The sequence below is a fragment of the Clupea harengus genome, chromosome 10, assembly GCF_900700415.2.
Source record: "Clupea harengus chromosome 10, Ch_v2.0.2, whole genome shotgun sequence".
In the NCBI taxonomy this organism is placed as follows: Eukaryota; Metazoa; Chordata; class Actinopteri; order Clupeiformes; family Clupeidae; genus Clupea; species Clupea harengus.
The window spans coordinates 3,557,935-3,573,777 of record NC_045161.1 but is presented as its reverse complement, the minus strand read 5'-3'; the positions used below and the strand labels follow the sequence as shown (position 1 = coordinate 3,573,777).

Below are 15,843 nucleotides of genomic sequence, written 5' to 3'. Positions count from 1 at the left end.
TTGCGGCGTGAAAAAAAAAACCTGCACTGAAAAAGGCTGACATGTAGGAACAAAGAAAAAGATTGTCTTTGAAAAAGCACATCAGAGTGTTTCAATGCCAATATTACATTTTTCGGTTTAGTTTTTTCTATCAATGCCGGTTTTGTTTTTGTCTCTGTTTTAGCTTCATAGACGTCCACACAAGTTATCATAAAGGGCAGGGAGCAAGGTCATTGGACAGACAAAATAACATTTCCCAGCCAGCCTTCTTCCTCCTTCTTAACTTTTGAGAAGAAAGCAACCAAATGAAATAAGTGGTGGTAGAAATGATATTTATTTTGAATAAAACATACATACAGTTTTGGAATATTTCAATAAGGACAAAGAAAAGAACATAAAGATAGGCTATGACTAAAATGTTTAATTAAAACGTTGAAGGCTGTGTGCAATGCACGAGAGGGCTCACCTACATTACTAAAGCAGGAAAACATCAGCCCCTACATAGGCCCCTGACAGCCTCTGGGCCGCGGTACAGTACACTACACCGGTTCCACTGTCGGTAGTTACACCAGCGTCCGAGGCGTACAAGCGATGCCCTTGCGTCTTTAATCCGTAGCTGTTGAAGTGTTTTGTCTAGTCTGATAGTCACTAGGGTGGAAATCAGCGGGTCTGTTTTTAGTTTGTCGTTTAGGGCCACTGCTGCCCCTTCGGGTCTGACCCATGACAGCTGTAGTGCTATACGGTGACTACGGTGATCGTTTACGTCCAACCACTCCGAGCGCACCTCAAATCCAGCTGCTTTGATGTCCAACTTGCCGTTTCGTTTCAGCTTGAATCTGAGGAACAGGGGCTCATTATGGGAAACAGTGAGTATTTTGCGCATTTAGATGTGCAACGATGTAAAAACAGTGATTTGCGTGAAAGTTCTCTAACTGGTTGGTCATAGCGGTTTAGTAACGTTAGGTAAATGCCTGTTCTGCCATGGTGGCAGTGTTTAGTTATTCAATATTCGGGACTCTGAGTCACTGAGGCGCTTCTGGAATATTTTGTCTTGAGTTGTATGGCTGTTAAAATGGCATTATGACATTACATTACATTACATAACATTATGGGGCAGTGAACCAAAAGCGCCACGAAAGTCCAAAAAACAGTATAGATTTTAGGCAGACGTGTGTTTGAAATGGTCAATTCCTGTTCTCAAGCACTAAGCATACTCCTTCATACCCTGTCATTTGATGTAAGTATTCCCGTCTCTACTAACCATGGGAGGATTCAAGCCAGCAAGTATTTTATGAAGACTTTTTAAACCCTTGGCAATAAAGAGATGCCTCTTTAGGTAGATTGATCATTGGGGATAATGTCGTTGTTTGGGATTCGATGAATCAGTGCCCCGCCGATGGCACCGTTCCCTTGGCAGATGTTAAATGTGAGGGCACGAGCAGGACATGACAGTTCTTTAGGAGCTTTAAGTGTCTCATAAGTCACTCCATCAAGTCAGCTCGCTTCATTAGTAGGGAAGTTATTGAGCACTTTTTCTACCTCACGGACTGTGAACAAGCGGGGGTCTCGAAACTATATTGTGAAGGAACTAGCGACAGTCGTCATGGTGGGGCATTTAATGTACAATGAGGCCTCTTAAGCTCACACTTGGACGTGTAATCATTTTGTACAAGTTGCGATGGCCAGTGTGTTTGGGCATGTACTCTTGTGTAGGATATATTTGGATTGATTAAGATTCTCTATTTTGCCATAAGTATGCCAGTTTATCTCTGCCCACCTGCTTTGGTCCTCCATCTCCACTCACGGGCGCACCCTAGCGCTGGGTGGAAGACATCCTGCAAGGAGCGCAGCTGAGCCTTAATCCAGCTGCCAAGAGAGTCTGCGGTTTTGGGGCCTTAGAGAGACTTTGGTTGAAGAGTGTCAGTCTCTTCAGGACACGTGCTGTGAACTTTGAGGAAGATAATCCAAACTGCCTTTCCGATGGGTGATTGTGAATTCCGTTCTTGAAATAAACTCCATTTGGAATGCGGATGAGTCTAATCCATTTAGTCGGCGTCTCTCCCCAAGAACACACAAGTTATGTTTATCCTTAAGGTGTTTCGTATCCAGATTTTCTGTTATGACACAGGGTTTACCATCAACACACACTCCAGCTCACAAACAAAAACACGTACACACATACATATACTCAGGCTGGACAGGATGAGTCACTGTGTGTGTGTGTGGGTGGGTGTGTGTGTGTGTGTGTGTGTGTGTGTGTGTGTGTGTGTGTGTGTGTGTGTCTGTCTGTCTGTCTGTCTGTCTGTGCATTTAAGACACATAAAATAATTAGATTGCAATCCTTGTACCCTACCTGCGGTATAATATGACAAGCATCTGTTGTCTATTCATGTCTGTCTCTTTACTTCTGTATCCACTTTAAAGTTTCCCAGTAATACATTTGACCATCACATTAACGGAGGACCTCACCCCTTGAAAGAGACCCTACAATTGTGCTCGCATGATTACTATGTTTCCCAAAAGCATTTAATTCTAATGAGTGGGTGCCAGCCCTCACGGAGTACACAAATCTGGGACTCCACAGTCGCCCACTTTTATGCAAAAAGAGATGAGATTTAAAGTCAGCAGTCTGGCGACATTTTGTGCTGTACACCCATGCAGTAATACAAATAGCACCAGTGGCAACTACTCACTACAGACAGATGGTTTACTTTAGAAAGCACTCAGTTCTTATGAACTGTTAGGGGCTTAGCCTAGTCTTTTCATGGATTTGCCTAGTCTCAGTCAGGCAGTTAATATCACTGGAAGTTTCTTCTCCAGTGTCCTCTGAGTGGTCGTTGGGAAGCAATTAGAGATGATGTTGCATGGCTCTCAGACCCTCGCACCGCCTCTGTGCTCTGTGCTCATTCACAGTGGACTGAAGCGCTCTTCCCATGTTAGCCAGGCATGACTAGCTGCCTAGCAGACCCATAGTGTTTGTGCCAAGGTCACTGGGTTCATTTGCCTATAGGGCCATGCGAGATTACTGAGAAGAGGTTTGTTTTCTACACATTCTTTTCCATGGAAGAGAAAAAAATCTACAAAATGACAGGATTTGACCACGCTTATATTATGACCTGCAAAGGCTGGTCTAGGAGGAATTGAACTGGAGGGCAGTAGGTGTGTGACTTTGACCTTTTGGCAACCGAGGAAATGTGGGACCCTTTTGCATGACCTATGACCCCATGGCCCCATGGTTGTTTGCCCTGGGGACTCTCCGGCCGCTATAAATACGCCCGCCACCCTAGATCAGGCCTCGCTGGGCTCCAGACACTGCTGGCAGTCCGCACAACCAGCCTGTGTGGCTCAGACATCAGCGCCGCGTGGAGAAGTGATCAAATTCCATCCGACAACTGTCTCTAAAAGAAAAAAAAATGAGAAAACAGGGAAAAAAGAGCCCAGGTTCACTAAGATTACTGTATCAGCACAACTCTCCCCTTAGGCTGACTAGATGGTGTTGTTCTGCGGTTTGCCTTTTGAGTGTCTCCCTGATTCTGGATCAGTGCAGCACAATGGAGCTGGCTGCTTCTGTCAGAGCAATTCAACAGCACTGTTGACTTTTGAGCACCAGAGAGAGAGAGACCGTTTGAAAAGGACACACACGCCCTTTTCTAATGGCTTAATATCGGTGCATTTCATTTTTTCACACAAGAGACGGCGAGGCTGTCATGTAAATGAATGATAAACATGCCTGTCATCCAGGCAGAGTTGCACAATTTGGCCTCAATGTGACTAATCAAACAAGCATTTACCAGATAAACTGCCACTTGAAATGAATATGACAATGTGATTTGTTTACCCCAAAAATGGCATTTCATTCTGATGATTTGAATAGCCATGCTTTTGGTAATGCTGAAGACAGGTTGATGGTAGATGTATTTTTTTTTCAGATAGCGACAGGTGTCTCGTCACCAGAGAGAGACTGTCTCATGGCCATATTTATTTTTTAAAAGAGCGACATTGCCCCCTGCTGGGCTCTTTGTACCCTGAAGAAAGGAGTTACCACAAATCACCATCACCATTAAATCCTTTTCCCGGGGAAAAAAAGACGGGAGACACGGAGAGGAGGAAGCGGGGGGGCTGGAGCTGTTTGGACTGAGCAGCTCTAAAAGCGTCCAGCTCGCCAGGGTGGATGTGCGTTGCGTAAGCTGTGGCATGGCTGGGGCCGGGCTGTTGGTGTGGTGTGGTGTGGTGTGGGGTGGGGCGGGGAGAGAGGCGTGCTGGGGGGCGCTCTCACGTTTGGGTGTCTGCGTCTGACAGCACTCCTCGCTGTTTTGACAGGACGCCTATGCCGCAGTCTCCAACATTCTCACTCTCATCTCTCTCTCTCTCTCTCTAACTCACATACACACACACACACACACACACACACACACACACACACACACACACACACACACACACATAGGCACAAAGCACTGTGTGCCTGTGGTCAATTAGTGTGGAAAAATAACATTGAGGCTGGAGAATGGGAATATTTAGCAGGATTTACTTTACTTTTTCAAAGGGATTTGTGGTGGGGATTACATACTCAGATCTAAATCCAAATTGTTGGGGGGGTTTTTTGTTGTTTTTTTTTGTTTGTTTCACCAAGGTCATCCGTGATTTGTGGCAATCCTCCCGCACTTAATGCTAGGGGGAATAATGAATTCTGGTTTAGGGGTCGCTGTGCACTTCTTCAGCACTTACAAAGGTGGTCACGAAGGGTCCCAACACAGCTCTTATCTTACTTATCTGTATGACTCAACACAGCAGTTTCCAGATGCTGGTGCTTCTCAACATTTCAGACAAAATCAGGTTTAGGCTTTCTCTTAGGCTTTTGGGCAAAAGTGGTTCAGGAGGTAGACGAGTCGTTAAGCAATCAGAGGGTTGATAGTTCGATCCCAACTCCTCCTCACCAAGTGCCGAAGTGTCCTTGAGCAAGACACTGAACCCCCAACTACTCCCGATGTGCAGGTCGGCAACTTAGATAGTAGCCTCCCCCATCGGCGAGTGTGGGTAGATGTCTGAGGCATTCATCTGTAGAGTGCTTTGAGTGCTCTATGAGTAGAAAAGTGCTATATAAATGCAGTCCATTTACCATTCGTCCAATCTAATCTAGCCTTTGGTTTAGGCTTTGCCAGTGTTTGCAGAGGTCTGTGTCAGTCTGAATGGCCGCTGCTTCTCTGTTCGGACTCCGTATGTCTCCTCTTGCTCGTGGTTCAGGTTCTTGAGGAGCGCTCTTGCATTCAGATTGGGGTTCTTCGTGGCAGTATGTGTTTTTTTCCTGACCACCATGATTAAATGTGACGGGGGGGGATGAGCCTACGAGGGCCAGCAGGTTGCGAGAGGGAAATGTGGGGCATCCAATTTTCCAGCCAAGCTCTGGAACATTTTGGGAAATTGGAGGTCAGATGCGGAACACTTCACACAATCCAAGTTGCCGCCAAGAGGAAGACTCAGGAGATCCGGCAGAGAGAAAGAAATAATTAAAGCCGAGGGAAATTCATCTGTGCTGCGTGGGCCTTGGGAAGTCATGGAGAAAGTCATTTCCAGAGCATTACCTGTCTCCATTACGAGAGCCCTAGTTAAATATTTTAAAGATGAGTCTGAGCGCTACTTAGGCTTGTTGCTCAGGTTCTCTGTCTCTCTGAAAGGCGACCTGTGCTAGGCTGCAACGGATATTAACTACTTAGGATTGCTATTAGCCACTCCGGTGTGTCCAATGACTTTGAAAGGAGTGACCATTTGTGATACATTAATAATATCAGGATGTGCAAGAGTATTTGAGGCTTGAGACATCAGCCAAAAAGCATGTAGTCACCTTTGCACCGCGACCAAAGTGTTCTCATTAACCATACCCATCTCCCAATGCCATAGATGCCCATTGTCAAATAGGCTTTTAAATAAATCTCTCAATGCCACAAATACAGATTCTGTTCAATCTGACATATTTACATATTGCATTGTCTGCAGTGGATTTGTGGGATAATAATTCATTTCCAAAAGCTATTTTTCAGGCAGGAAATGTTTAAGAGTTCCTACAGTCTGGATTCATTAAGAATGCAGTATATTTTCGCCCACCATCTGCAGACTTATGCAAGTGTATCAAGGGCGTATCATTTTCATATGTGGTGTTGATGGAGTTTTTTTCTATTACAATTAATTATTACATTTCAGATGTAATTTTATTAGTTTTATTTCAGCTGCTAATGCAGTTATGTTGATGTTCCCTTAATCGCCATTCATCCATATTCAAATTCTGCCACATGATACTGTACACAATATATTAGAATATATGAGACACAAATCATATCACTATCCGTGTAATGTGTACAACACAAATCTATATCTGTATACATCCTCATTTAAAATCATTCTTAACTAGGATATGTTGGTACATCAGTACGTCAAAGTGCAATATGTATGGCTGTTGTCACACAGCACTTTTAGCCTAATGTTGTACTTTCTTCTCCACCACACAAGTATATCCCTGGCACTTTTGAGCCTGAAACCAACTGTTTTCACTGTGCTTATTTCCTTCCCCAAAAGCATATGAGTACCTCTGAAAAGCTTGCTAAATAACCCTCTGGCTATGAAGAAAAGCTATTTAAATTTCAAAGACAAAGAGGGGATAGCCAACAGCAAAGGCTTTATAAAAAAATGAAACAGGGAACAGCAAGGGAAAGTCATAGGAGAGCCTGAATTCCAGCAAGAGCACGGTTAGACAGATTGACTGTGATAGCGTTCCCTCCGGGCCAGACCTACAAAGGTTCTCCCCAGGGGTTTCTGATGATTCGCTTCTGTGTGCTTGATGCATGAAAGCCCCGTGGCCTTGCTAGCAGGGTTCAAATTTGTTTATTAGTGGTGTTAAATATGAGGCTTGTCTTTAAATAGTTGCACTGATATCTCTTCTGCGAAGCCTTCTCTCAATGATGGTTCTTTAACTTTAGTGAGACGCTACAGCTGGTGTACCAGTTTTTTTTTTTATTTGTAGGACTGTGAGCTTTTAAATAATGTGGCTTGCATTTTATATCCCAGAGATGGATATATTAAATAAATGTCTTATTTAGGTGTCATTTTCACTGTTCATGTAAACAGTGTCTCATTTGTCTTTGACTGAAATGATGTATGACCGTGTAGGTTCCTTCCCCATATCTGGAATGATGTACTTTAACTATGTAGTCTTTTAACCTACCATCTAAGCTATTTCATAGTTTGATCTTATTTTTATCCAAAGCATGTTCTAGTTCTGTCTTCTAGTGTTTTAGTGTACTACTGAATCATTATTGTTTCTTTCTCTACAGATCAGGAAAGGCTGGAGAGATTGCTACCATACCTCTAACTAAGGTAGGGGGTCTTGCTTTGTGTTACATTTCTTAAACCTGCCACCACTCCAAAACAGAACACACAATGGATTTGTAGGAGCCGTCCATGTATGGTGCTTCTGTTTAATCTCATACTTTGCTTTTGTTCATTAAAGCCGCTGTTCCACCAAGTATTTCTTTTTTTCTAGCCTACAAGCATTACTCTCCTCCTGAATGCCCCCAGGGCAAATTAAGACGCCCCGTTGAATCACGACTATGTTTTCCCGTTTCTTTTTCAGTAATTGTAGATTTTATACATTTCCGGGTCTTTTCACATCGCCCAATTTGCAAAAGAGGTATAATCACAAATAATGGCTGGAATTGATTGTCCAGAAGCCATTTCAAAGGCTTGGGGGGAGTGAAATCTTTCACAGGCAGCAGATGTAATGTTTTATTTGAAACCTCCAAGTGAGTTACAGCTCATGAGAATAATTACCTCAGTCACTTAGTTTGCATTTAGATCAGGCCACACTGGCTGTACATGGGGTCCAGTTGGACCACTCGCGACGTGACACCCCCTGTCATTCTGTCTGTTGAGGCAGAGGAAGAGTCCTTGTGTGACATGCTGCAATTAGCCACTGAAATAATGTCGGTTTCGGTTCATCTTATGTACCATGTGTAATGAATATCAAGTGTTGGGTGTGCGGATCTGCATGTTAATGTGGCTTGTGTGTCCTAGTATCCCCGCACTGTGAAACCCACACGATGGATGTCTTCCTCGCTGCAACACGGAAGCGTGTTTAAATGAACCGTGGAAGAGTGACACACTGTCGTTTTCTACATCTATTTATTGATGGACCGCCGTCAAGAGGTTGATAGTGCACCACAACACAACACCGCACACGAAAAAATAAGAGAGCTTGCATTTCATTGTGTAGCTGCACCTGTCACCATGCGCGCATACATATAACAACAACACGCTAACTACCTCAGACGTTAGAAGCTGTTTGTGAATACATTTTCACTGAGTGCACCGCGGAACACCTCTGTGGATTATCCTTCCCCGAGACCCCTTTTGTCATCCAGGCAATGTTTATCATTGCTGTGGCAACCCAAGTGTGAAAGAGAGTTGTTTTTCTACATTTCGCCCATGGTCTCTGTTCTGACAGTCAGCCCAGTGCTGCTCAGCTCAGCCCCAGCGCGGAGGGGAGAGGAACGACGGGAATCACGCATGAATTATGCATCGTGAAATATTTCCAAGCATGCCCCTTATGTTGCCGCACTCATCTTAATTTGGTTGAGCGGTTCCAGCCCAGTAATGGCTCTGAACATTATCATTTCAAAAGCTCATAATGCGAGTATTCCCGTAATTCAATCCCCTCCCCGCGCCGGGGTTATGGGAAAGCTGGAGCCGCTGGATCAGGTCCGAGCCGTCGGTGACTCAGCTAATTAGTTCGCCATGTTTGTTACCTATACAGTACGTATGCCAGCGCGGAGACCCATTGATCATGTCCTCATTAGCGGAGTTGCTTACTTTGTCGAAAGCAAAATGGGCCGTGATTTTTAGTGTCGAAAACAGTGTTGTCTGTGTTCATAAGTAGCCTCTCTTGTGTCGAGCGCCATCAAAGGGTATTGCAAGTTAGACAAGCCCTTCACCAAGATCAGTGGAGTGAATTAGTAATGAATAATTAATTAAGCCCTTTTGCAGTGAAATATTCTGGTATACAGTATGCTCTCCACAGCGCTCTCCTGACTGTGCAGTGAGAAACCTGGGCTGCCTTCAAATGGCGCACTCATCTCAGTTGGTAAACAGCACATTTGATGTCGCAGCCTCAAGTTGTCAGTCTTTAAGAGAGCGAGCGAGCTCAATAATTCTGTGACTCTGTGACTATGTTATCGCAGACATTGGTGTGCACTTTGTGACAAACGTTTGATGGATGAACCTTCACACTCCTAGGACTAAGGACAGCCTTCTCAGTCTGAGTGGATTAATCTCTGGAGAGTAATAACAGCCATGATGTACTTATTTTTAATCCAGTAGAACATGCATGAGTTTAGTTGTTCCATGACGACTATAATCCTGTCATTGTGACTATTCACGGTGACTTATAGACAGACAGAAAGAATGATATTTTACCCCCCATTCAGCTATATGTCCCTGATGGAAACACCAGACCATTATAAGCGCAAATTCTAACATCAAAAATGACATTAACAAACAAAATTGTTGGTAGTTCTCATGATCTGTGTATACTATCTGTCATGCACCTTCACAACACAGCATATAATCCTGAAGGACCCTTTTTGCTCCTTGAGGGTCTCTGAAGGGAAGTTTGCCAGATATTACCAGCACTGTCCATCAGCACCATGGAGAGCACCACACACAGAGGCAGATTACCCCATCAAAGACTTTAGAATTAGAGTTTAGAATTAGGCTTTCTTTTTTCTTGCTCTTTGCAACTATGCCAGAGCTGAGCAACACTGTTGCATTGCTGGACATTCATGTTAATGCAAAAACTCGGTGTGTGTGTGTGTGTGTGTGTGTGTGTGTGTGTGTGTGTGTGTGTGTGTGTGTGTGTGTGTGTGTGTGTGTGTGTGTGTGTGTGTGTGTGTGTGTGTGTGTGTGTGTGTGTGTGTGTGTGTGTAAAAGAGAGAGAGAGAGAATGTAAGTGTGTTCATGTAATGAGTCAGAAAAATGAAATCAGGGGGTTGTTTACTTGAAATAGTTTAATGTTGCTGTCAATCTAAATCAACTAGATCAACTTGATCTTGATCTATTTTGGCGCAGTGCAGATTGAGGTTTGGTGTTATAGCATACCTGCAAAATAGATTACACAAAAGCAAACTGCTAAGGTTCCTACATTCATTTTCTTAAGACCAGTTCTTTGACACTGAAATAATGGTCGTCAAATTTGGTAAAGCATATTACATAAACTAGTTTGTTTGTCTTGAATATTGCTGATTGCATATTGATGATATTATATTGAACTAACTAATTCCGACACTGCATTCAACATATAAACATATGTTGAAAACCTGAATAGATATGCTGTGCTGAACTAACACGATTTCTTCATGTATAATCAATGTAAAGTAATGAATTGCATTCATTGAACAAATATTTTTGGAGTGCATAATGCATGTGTTGGTTGGAGTGTGTGGGGGTGTGTGAATGAGCGAACGTGGAGACAAAATGTCAGTATGTGTGAGTCTGAGTGTACACGGAAACAGGCAGACCAAGAAGGAGAGGGCGGTTACACCACCTCTTCTCCTTCAACACCTGTGGGGATAGAATGACAGCCGTCGGTGGCACAGAGGCGCTTGATTGACAGGCGCAACAGACAACTCTTGGGGATACACTAACAGCTCACAAAGCATCTCTCCTCCTGTCAGCATCTACTGTCATGCAGAGTGTGTGGGCGCGCTTCACTAACTAATCATTGCCTTCATCTAAGGTCACACCTCGGATTATTTGTGGAGCCTGCTGTTTTTCGAAGTTTCATGTACTTTTAATGGAGCTTGAAAGTCCATCTCAGTATATACATACGTCAAAAGTCCTCAACCAAATAGGGGTCTTGTGTTAGACCAGCAGATTCATCGGAATACATGTGTGTGATATGCCGTTATCCGGTGTAACACTGTTAACACGCAGGCTGTTCCATCTGCAAACAAATTAGGCAAATTCATCCTCACCGTCCATCCTAATGAGAGTGCATTAAGGAATCTGTTTTAACCCGAATGAGGTCTTGGTGCCTGCCGGTGTTTGCCGCTCACGCCCTGTCCGTCCTCTCCCCCACACCATCCCCCGGGGGCACTGAGCCGTGGCCGAGGCTGACCGAGTAATGGGTCATAATGGCAGCAGGCATGGGACTGATGAGATCATGATTGGTTGTGAATCAATTACAACATTAACTCTTCTGATCATAAGTAATGACTTAATGTGACTTTAATGGAAGTGTGTGACCATTGTTTCGCCCGTATATTGCTGATGTGCTTATAGACGCTGGTGCATATTCAAGAAGAGCCCTGGAGTAGTATGCACTTGCCAAGATGGACTTGTTGTTTAGTGGTGAAACGCTCTCCCAATGGAGGGCTCCTCTGTCCAGCTGTTAGATCAGAGAGGTATATATGTATTTGTGCCTACAAGCAGGTTTACAGGAGAAATAAGCTCTGCCTTCTTTGCTTACTGGTGTTAATTCATAGCATTGCGCTGTTTCACTAATACTGCATGTTTTGGTAATAGAACCATTAAAACAAAGTCTTCATACTTCACACTCCACCTTTGAGAGAGTGATGAGAACGACTGGCTGTAACGGTCCAGTGACCACACTGTAGGATGGATGTGTGCCTGGTGCTAACCTTGGGACATGCAGATGATCAGGTTAATGATCTTTCCAATAGAGCTAAGTGTTCCAAGTCGTGATAGGAGGAGTGCTTTATTGAGTTGTTTATGTTGTGTGCTTGGATGGAGAAGTTAAGATGAACAACAACAAAAAGCTAGAACATGGATAGACTCTGTTGGTTGGCAGGGCGTGCACGTGTGTGTGTGTGTGTGTGTGTGTGTGTGTGTGTGTGTGTGTGTGTGTGTGTGTGTGTGTGCGTGTGCGTGTGCGTGTGCGCGTGCGCGTGTGTGTGTGTGTGTATATGTGTGTGTGTATATGTGTGTGTATATGTGTGTGTGTTTCTGTATACAGTATGTGCATATGAGCATATCAGTGGATGGGTCTATACATAGATGGATCCCCAAGGTCAGGTCCATGTGCAGTGTCTTTTTTTCGACAGGACTGTCCCACGGTGGGGCCCAGCAACCCAGGCTGGCCTGACACAGTTTCAGTGGCTGGAGCTGAAAATCTGAAAAACTGAAAGTAAAAATTGATACTAAATGTTAAGCTGCTCAGGGAACTCTGGGTAATCATGATGGTGGTGCTGCTGTTGAACTACGTATAGTGGTCAAATCAATGATGTTTTTCTACATTTCTATGTAGTTTGCAAGAAAGGATGTCTGAGACTGAGGATGGATTTTGCAGTGGAATTTCAGAGGTTTTTATTGCTGCACAACATCAAAGAATCTTTGATTTTGCTGTAAAAACTGAAGGCCAACCTTAGATGAAATTCACCAGAATTCCATAACAATTTGATTGACACTTCAGCTGTTCTCAGATCAGATGAAAAAGTCGGTGGGTGCCTCTCCACAATATAGGATGCATCTGGACAATTGGAGAGAGCATCACGCTGCCAGTCATGTATCGTGCAGCATTCACTCTCTGTATTACTCTGGGTCAATACCTGTCAGATTCGTTTGAGCAGGAGTTAAAACAGACCAGGCACATCCATAATTCAGAGGAAGCTTCAAATATTGGCCACCTCAGACGGCTGTGTGGAGCACTGAGATGGAATTGATTGATCTGGAGGCCTGACCCACACAGTCTGGGCTACCCGGCTCTCACATATTGATTGCAAGGCTTGCACAATTTGTCGTCGCGTTAATTATTACTACTTATTTTGCTGATACCTGATCATTTTTCAGGGAGTGTATTGTGTATTGGTAGTGGACACTTTAAAGCACTTGTTTGTTTGTTTGTTTAGTTTAGATTTAGAAGTCTCATAGCATTTTAGCTCTTTTGGGTTGTGTTTTGTGTATGAATACTGTTTAGTAGAGACAAACAGTCATAAACGCTCTAGTACTTGCTTGTTCTGTGTACTGTTCTTTCCCAATTTTGTTAAGAGGTAAGTACAAACTTCGAAATGTCTCAGATTTATTCACAGATATGATATGGGCCGTGACACACATTCCTAAACTAAATCAATCAGGGCAGAGGCCTTCAGGTATTACTGCTGCCCAGGCTGGTTAGCAGCTTTCCTGATTCAAAAACTGAAGTCAACAAAATGTATCCTTCCCAGAAACATGAATTCCTACAGTAATATCCCGCTTACAAAGTGTAGTGGCTTTTCACCACACAGTCAGGAAATGTACATGCTTGAACCGAAGAGAGAGAGAGTAGTACAGAAGAACCCCCCTTACCACAAGCCACGGTAGGGCTGCCGCATCTTTATGGTCCTCCCCTAAATAAATAATATATGTTCCCACTCACTTATTCAAATATGTTTATGCTCATTCTAGTGCTCTGCATCTTCATCGGTAATCAAAGAGCCTCCTCACCAGTGGCAAACTTGAAAGCGAGCGGAAGGCATCTTTGAAGTCCTCTGCTCCCACGGGCCTGAACTTTGGTTCCTTCTCATTGAAACAGCGATCAGTGCCGCAGCAGCAGCAGCCCCAGCCTGTCTGAGGCAACCCTTGCACATGTGTCAGCACATTTCTGCGGTACGGGAGCGGTCCGACTCGCTTTACCCCGACGCTTTACTCCAGTTCCTGCCCCGCGCTCCTGCTACATGGAGGACAAGAGCCCCACAGTTCTGAAAGCACAGGCCCCCCCCGACTTCCTCAGGAAATGAGCCCGTTCCGACACAGCGCCTCGATTGGCGTTTCATACACAATCGGAACAGCAGCTTTGATGTACAGCGAGCCAAGTTGGGATTCTGTGTGGAAATGTTGAACGATTGTAGATCTGAGGCAACACAATATGGGTAGGGATTATGTAGATGAGAGCGTCGTGCTGAGATTTCCCTAAAGCTGGCTACAGCAGCGGGGGGTGCTTTAGACTGCCATGACGACTTTAGGAACAGATTAGAAAACCCAGCATCCGATCCGCTGATATTGTCTCATTACTGTCACCGCGGACAATACCTCTTAGATCAGCTGAATATCATTGCCCTTAAAAACACAAGGTTAGTCAGAGGTTATTTTAAGTCCCTGGTAAGCACTGTTGCTCATCTACCCTAGTTAATACGAGGGAAAAATCGACTTTGTCTTGTCTCTGTCATTGCGCAGAGGTTTTGGTGTTGTGGCGATGGAGAGAAAGGTGGCCATGGGATTTTCCTCTTCATCGCTCTTCAAGGTACCAGAAGGCCTTTCATAACACTGATAATAGCCGTAGCTGAAAATAAGGCAGGACATTGATTTTTGGCTGTCGTAGACTGTAGATGTAGAAACTGCAGGGATTTGCGGTGGAAACACTTGAGATGGTTGTAGAATTCTTTGATTATTTGCGTCGAGATGCAACCGTGCTGTCAACCAACCAAGATAAACAAAGCATTTCAGTGCTGACATTAGATTCCATTATATATGTCTGTCAAAACAGAAGACTGAGCCAATTTGACCTCTGCTGCAAATCCCATTTCAGCACATACACAGTTGCATTAAAGAAAGTCCATTTAAGATAGAGTTATCAGCAAAGCAGTAAATCCCATTTTCCAGACTTTTTTATGTGGGTTTGTCAGAACTGTGATGAAACTGATGATGATTTTTTTCCCCTTTTTTTCATTGTAGATTACCTGTTTAAATGGTGAATTTCACATAAAATGTTCCTCCTTTTTAGAAACAAAAAATGCGATCAGAATAGAAGTTGCACTATAGGTATTTAAAAGAAGAGTTTCCCATCAGCAAGACGTATTTTCATAATGGAAAGGTCATCCCAACCTGCTGAAGCAAACTTTTCAATCCCACACGCCCGTTAGGGATACTTCACCGCCGTGGATGAGGGGGGCTCTCTGTCTGTCAAAGCCCAAGCGACCGGCGTTCTCTCTGACTGATGGAGCCTTGCAATCAGAGGTGGACTTTCATCTCGAGCCCTGAGACTTTGTGAAGGCGCAGCAGAAGTGGGTTATGGGATATTAATGGTTTTAAGCACCTTAATTTCACCTGTGATGCCATTTGTCATACAGCCCTTTGCCATATTCTCCCCCTTAACCCTCACAGGCTTCAGACCTCTGGGGGCGGCGCTGACAAAAATGAGAAATTCTTCTTCTCTTCTCTTCTTTTATTTTCTCTTCATCCCCCAGTTTAAAACGCTTCTGCAAGGGTAGATAATTGGAAAAGTGGAGGGCCAACATGTGTGTAGATGTGAGAGTGTGTGTGGGGGGTGTGTGTGTGGGTGTGTGTGTTTCTAATTTCTGTTCATTGTGGCTGGTTGTGATTTCACGAAGAGGTGGCAGAAGACGTAGAGTGTGCTCATCAGCTTGGCTTCTGTCAGGGACAAATTATACAAGTGTGCGACAGCCACACAAAGCCTCCGACCAAGGCTATGATGTGCAGACATTATAAAAAAAAAAAAAAGAGAGAGATTCGGGCAGGGAAACTGTCGAGAGCTAATTTATCAGAAAGAATGAAGGACCCCCTTACTAGAACCGTGTTGCCAGGCAAGCACAGCTCTCTCTCTAACTGCAGTTCAATCTCCTCTCTGTTCCCCTCCCCCCCCCGTCTTGGGTCTTGTGTGCTTTCTTACAGCTGTGCTTAGTTCTCCATGTTCATAATGTGTTTTTGTGATTGTGCTGGGAAGGGCTGACAAAAGCCCTTCTCAGATCTTCCATTAATATGTTATCACATCTCTCACCGCATTGCCATGTAATGGGCTGTGATCATCTCTAATGTTGAGAGCTAAAGGCTTTGCTTGCCGTGCATCAGTTGTTGAGAAAAGGTCAG

General features: G+C 44.0%; 1 protein-coding gene across 1 annotated transcript in view; it reads left to right on the top strand.

Moving 5' to 3' along the window:
* The window catches only part of si:ch211-51h4.2, a 92,938-nt gene that overhangs the window by 68,274 nt on the left and 8,821 nt on the right, over nt 1-15,843 (top strand). Inside the window, exon 13 of the mRNA XM_031575035.2 lies at nt 7,305-7,347. Within this exon, the coding sequence (XP_031430895.1) occupies nt 7,305-7,347 (43 nt within the window). The remainder of the gene's footprint in view (nt 1-7,304; nt 7,348-15,843) is intronic.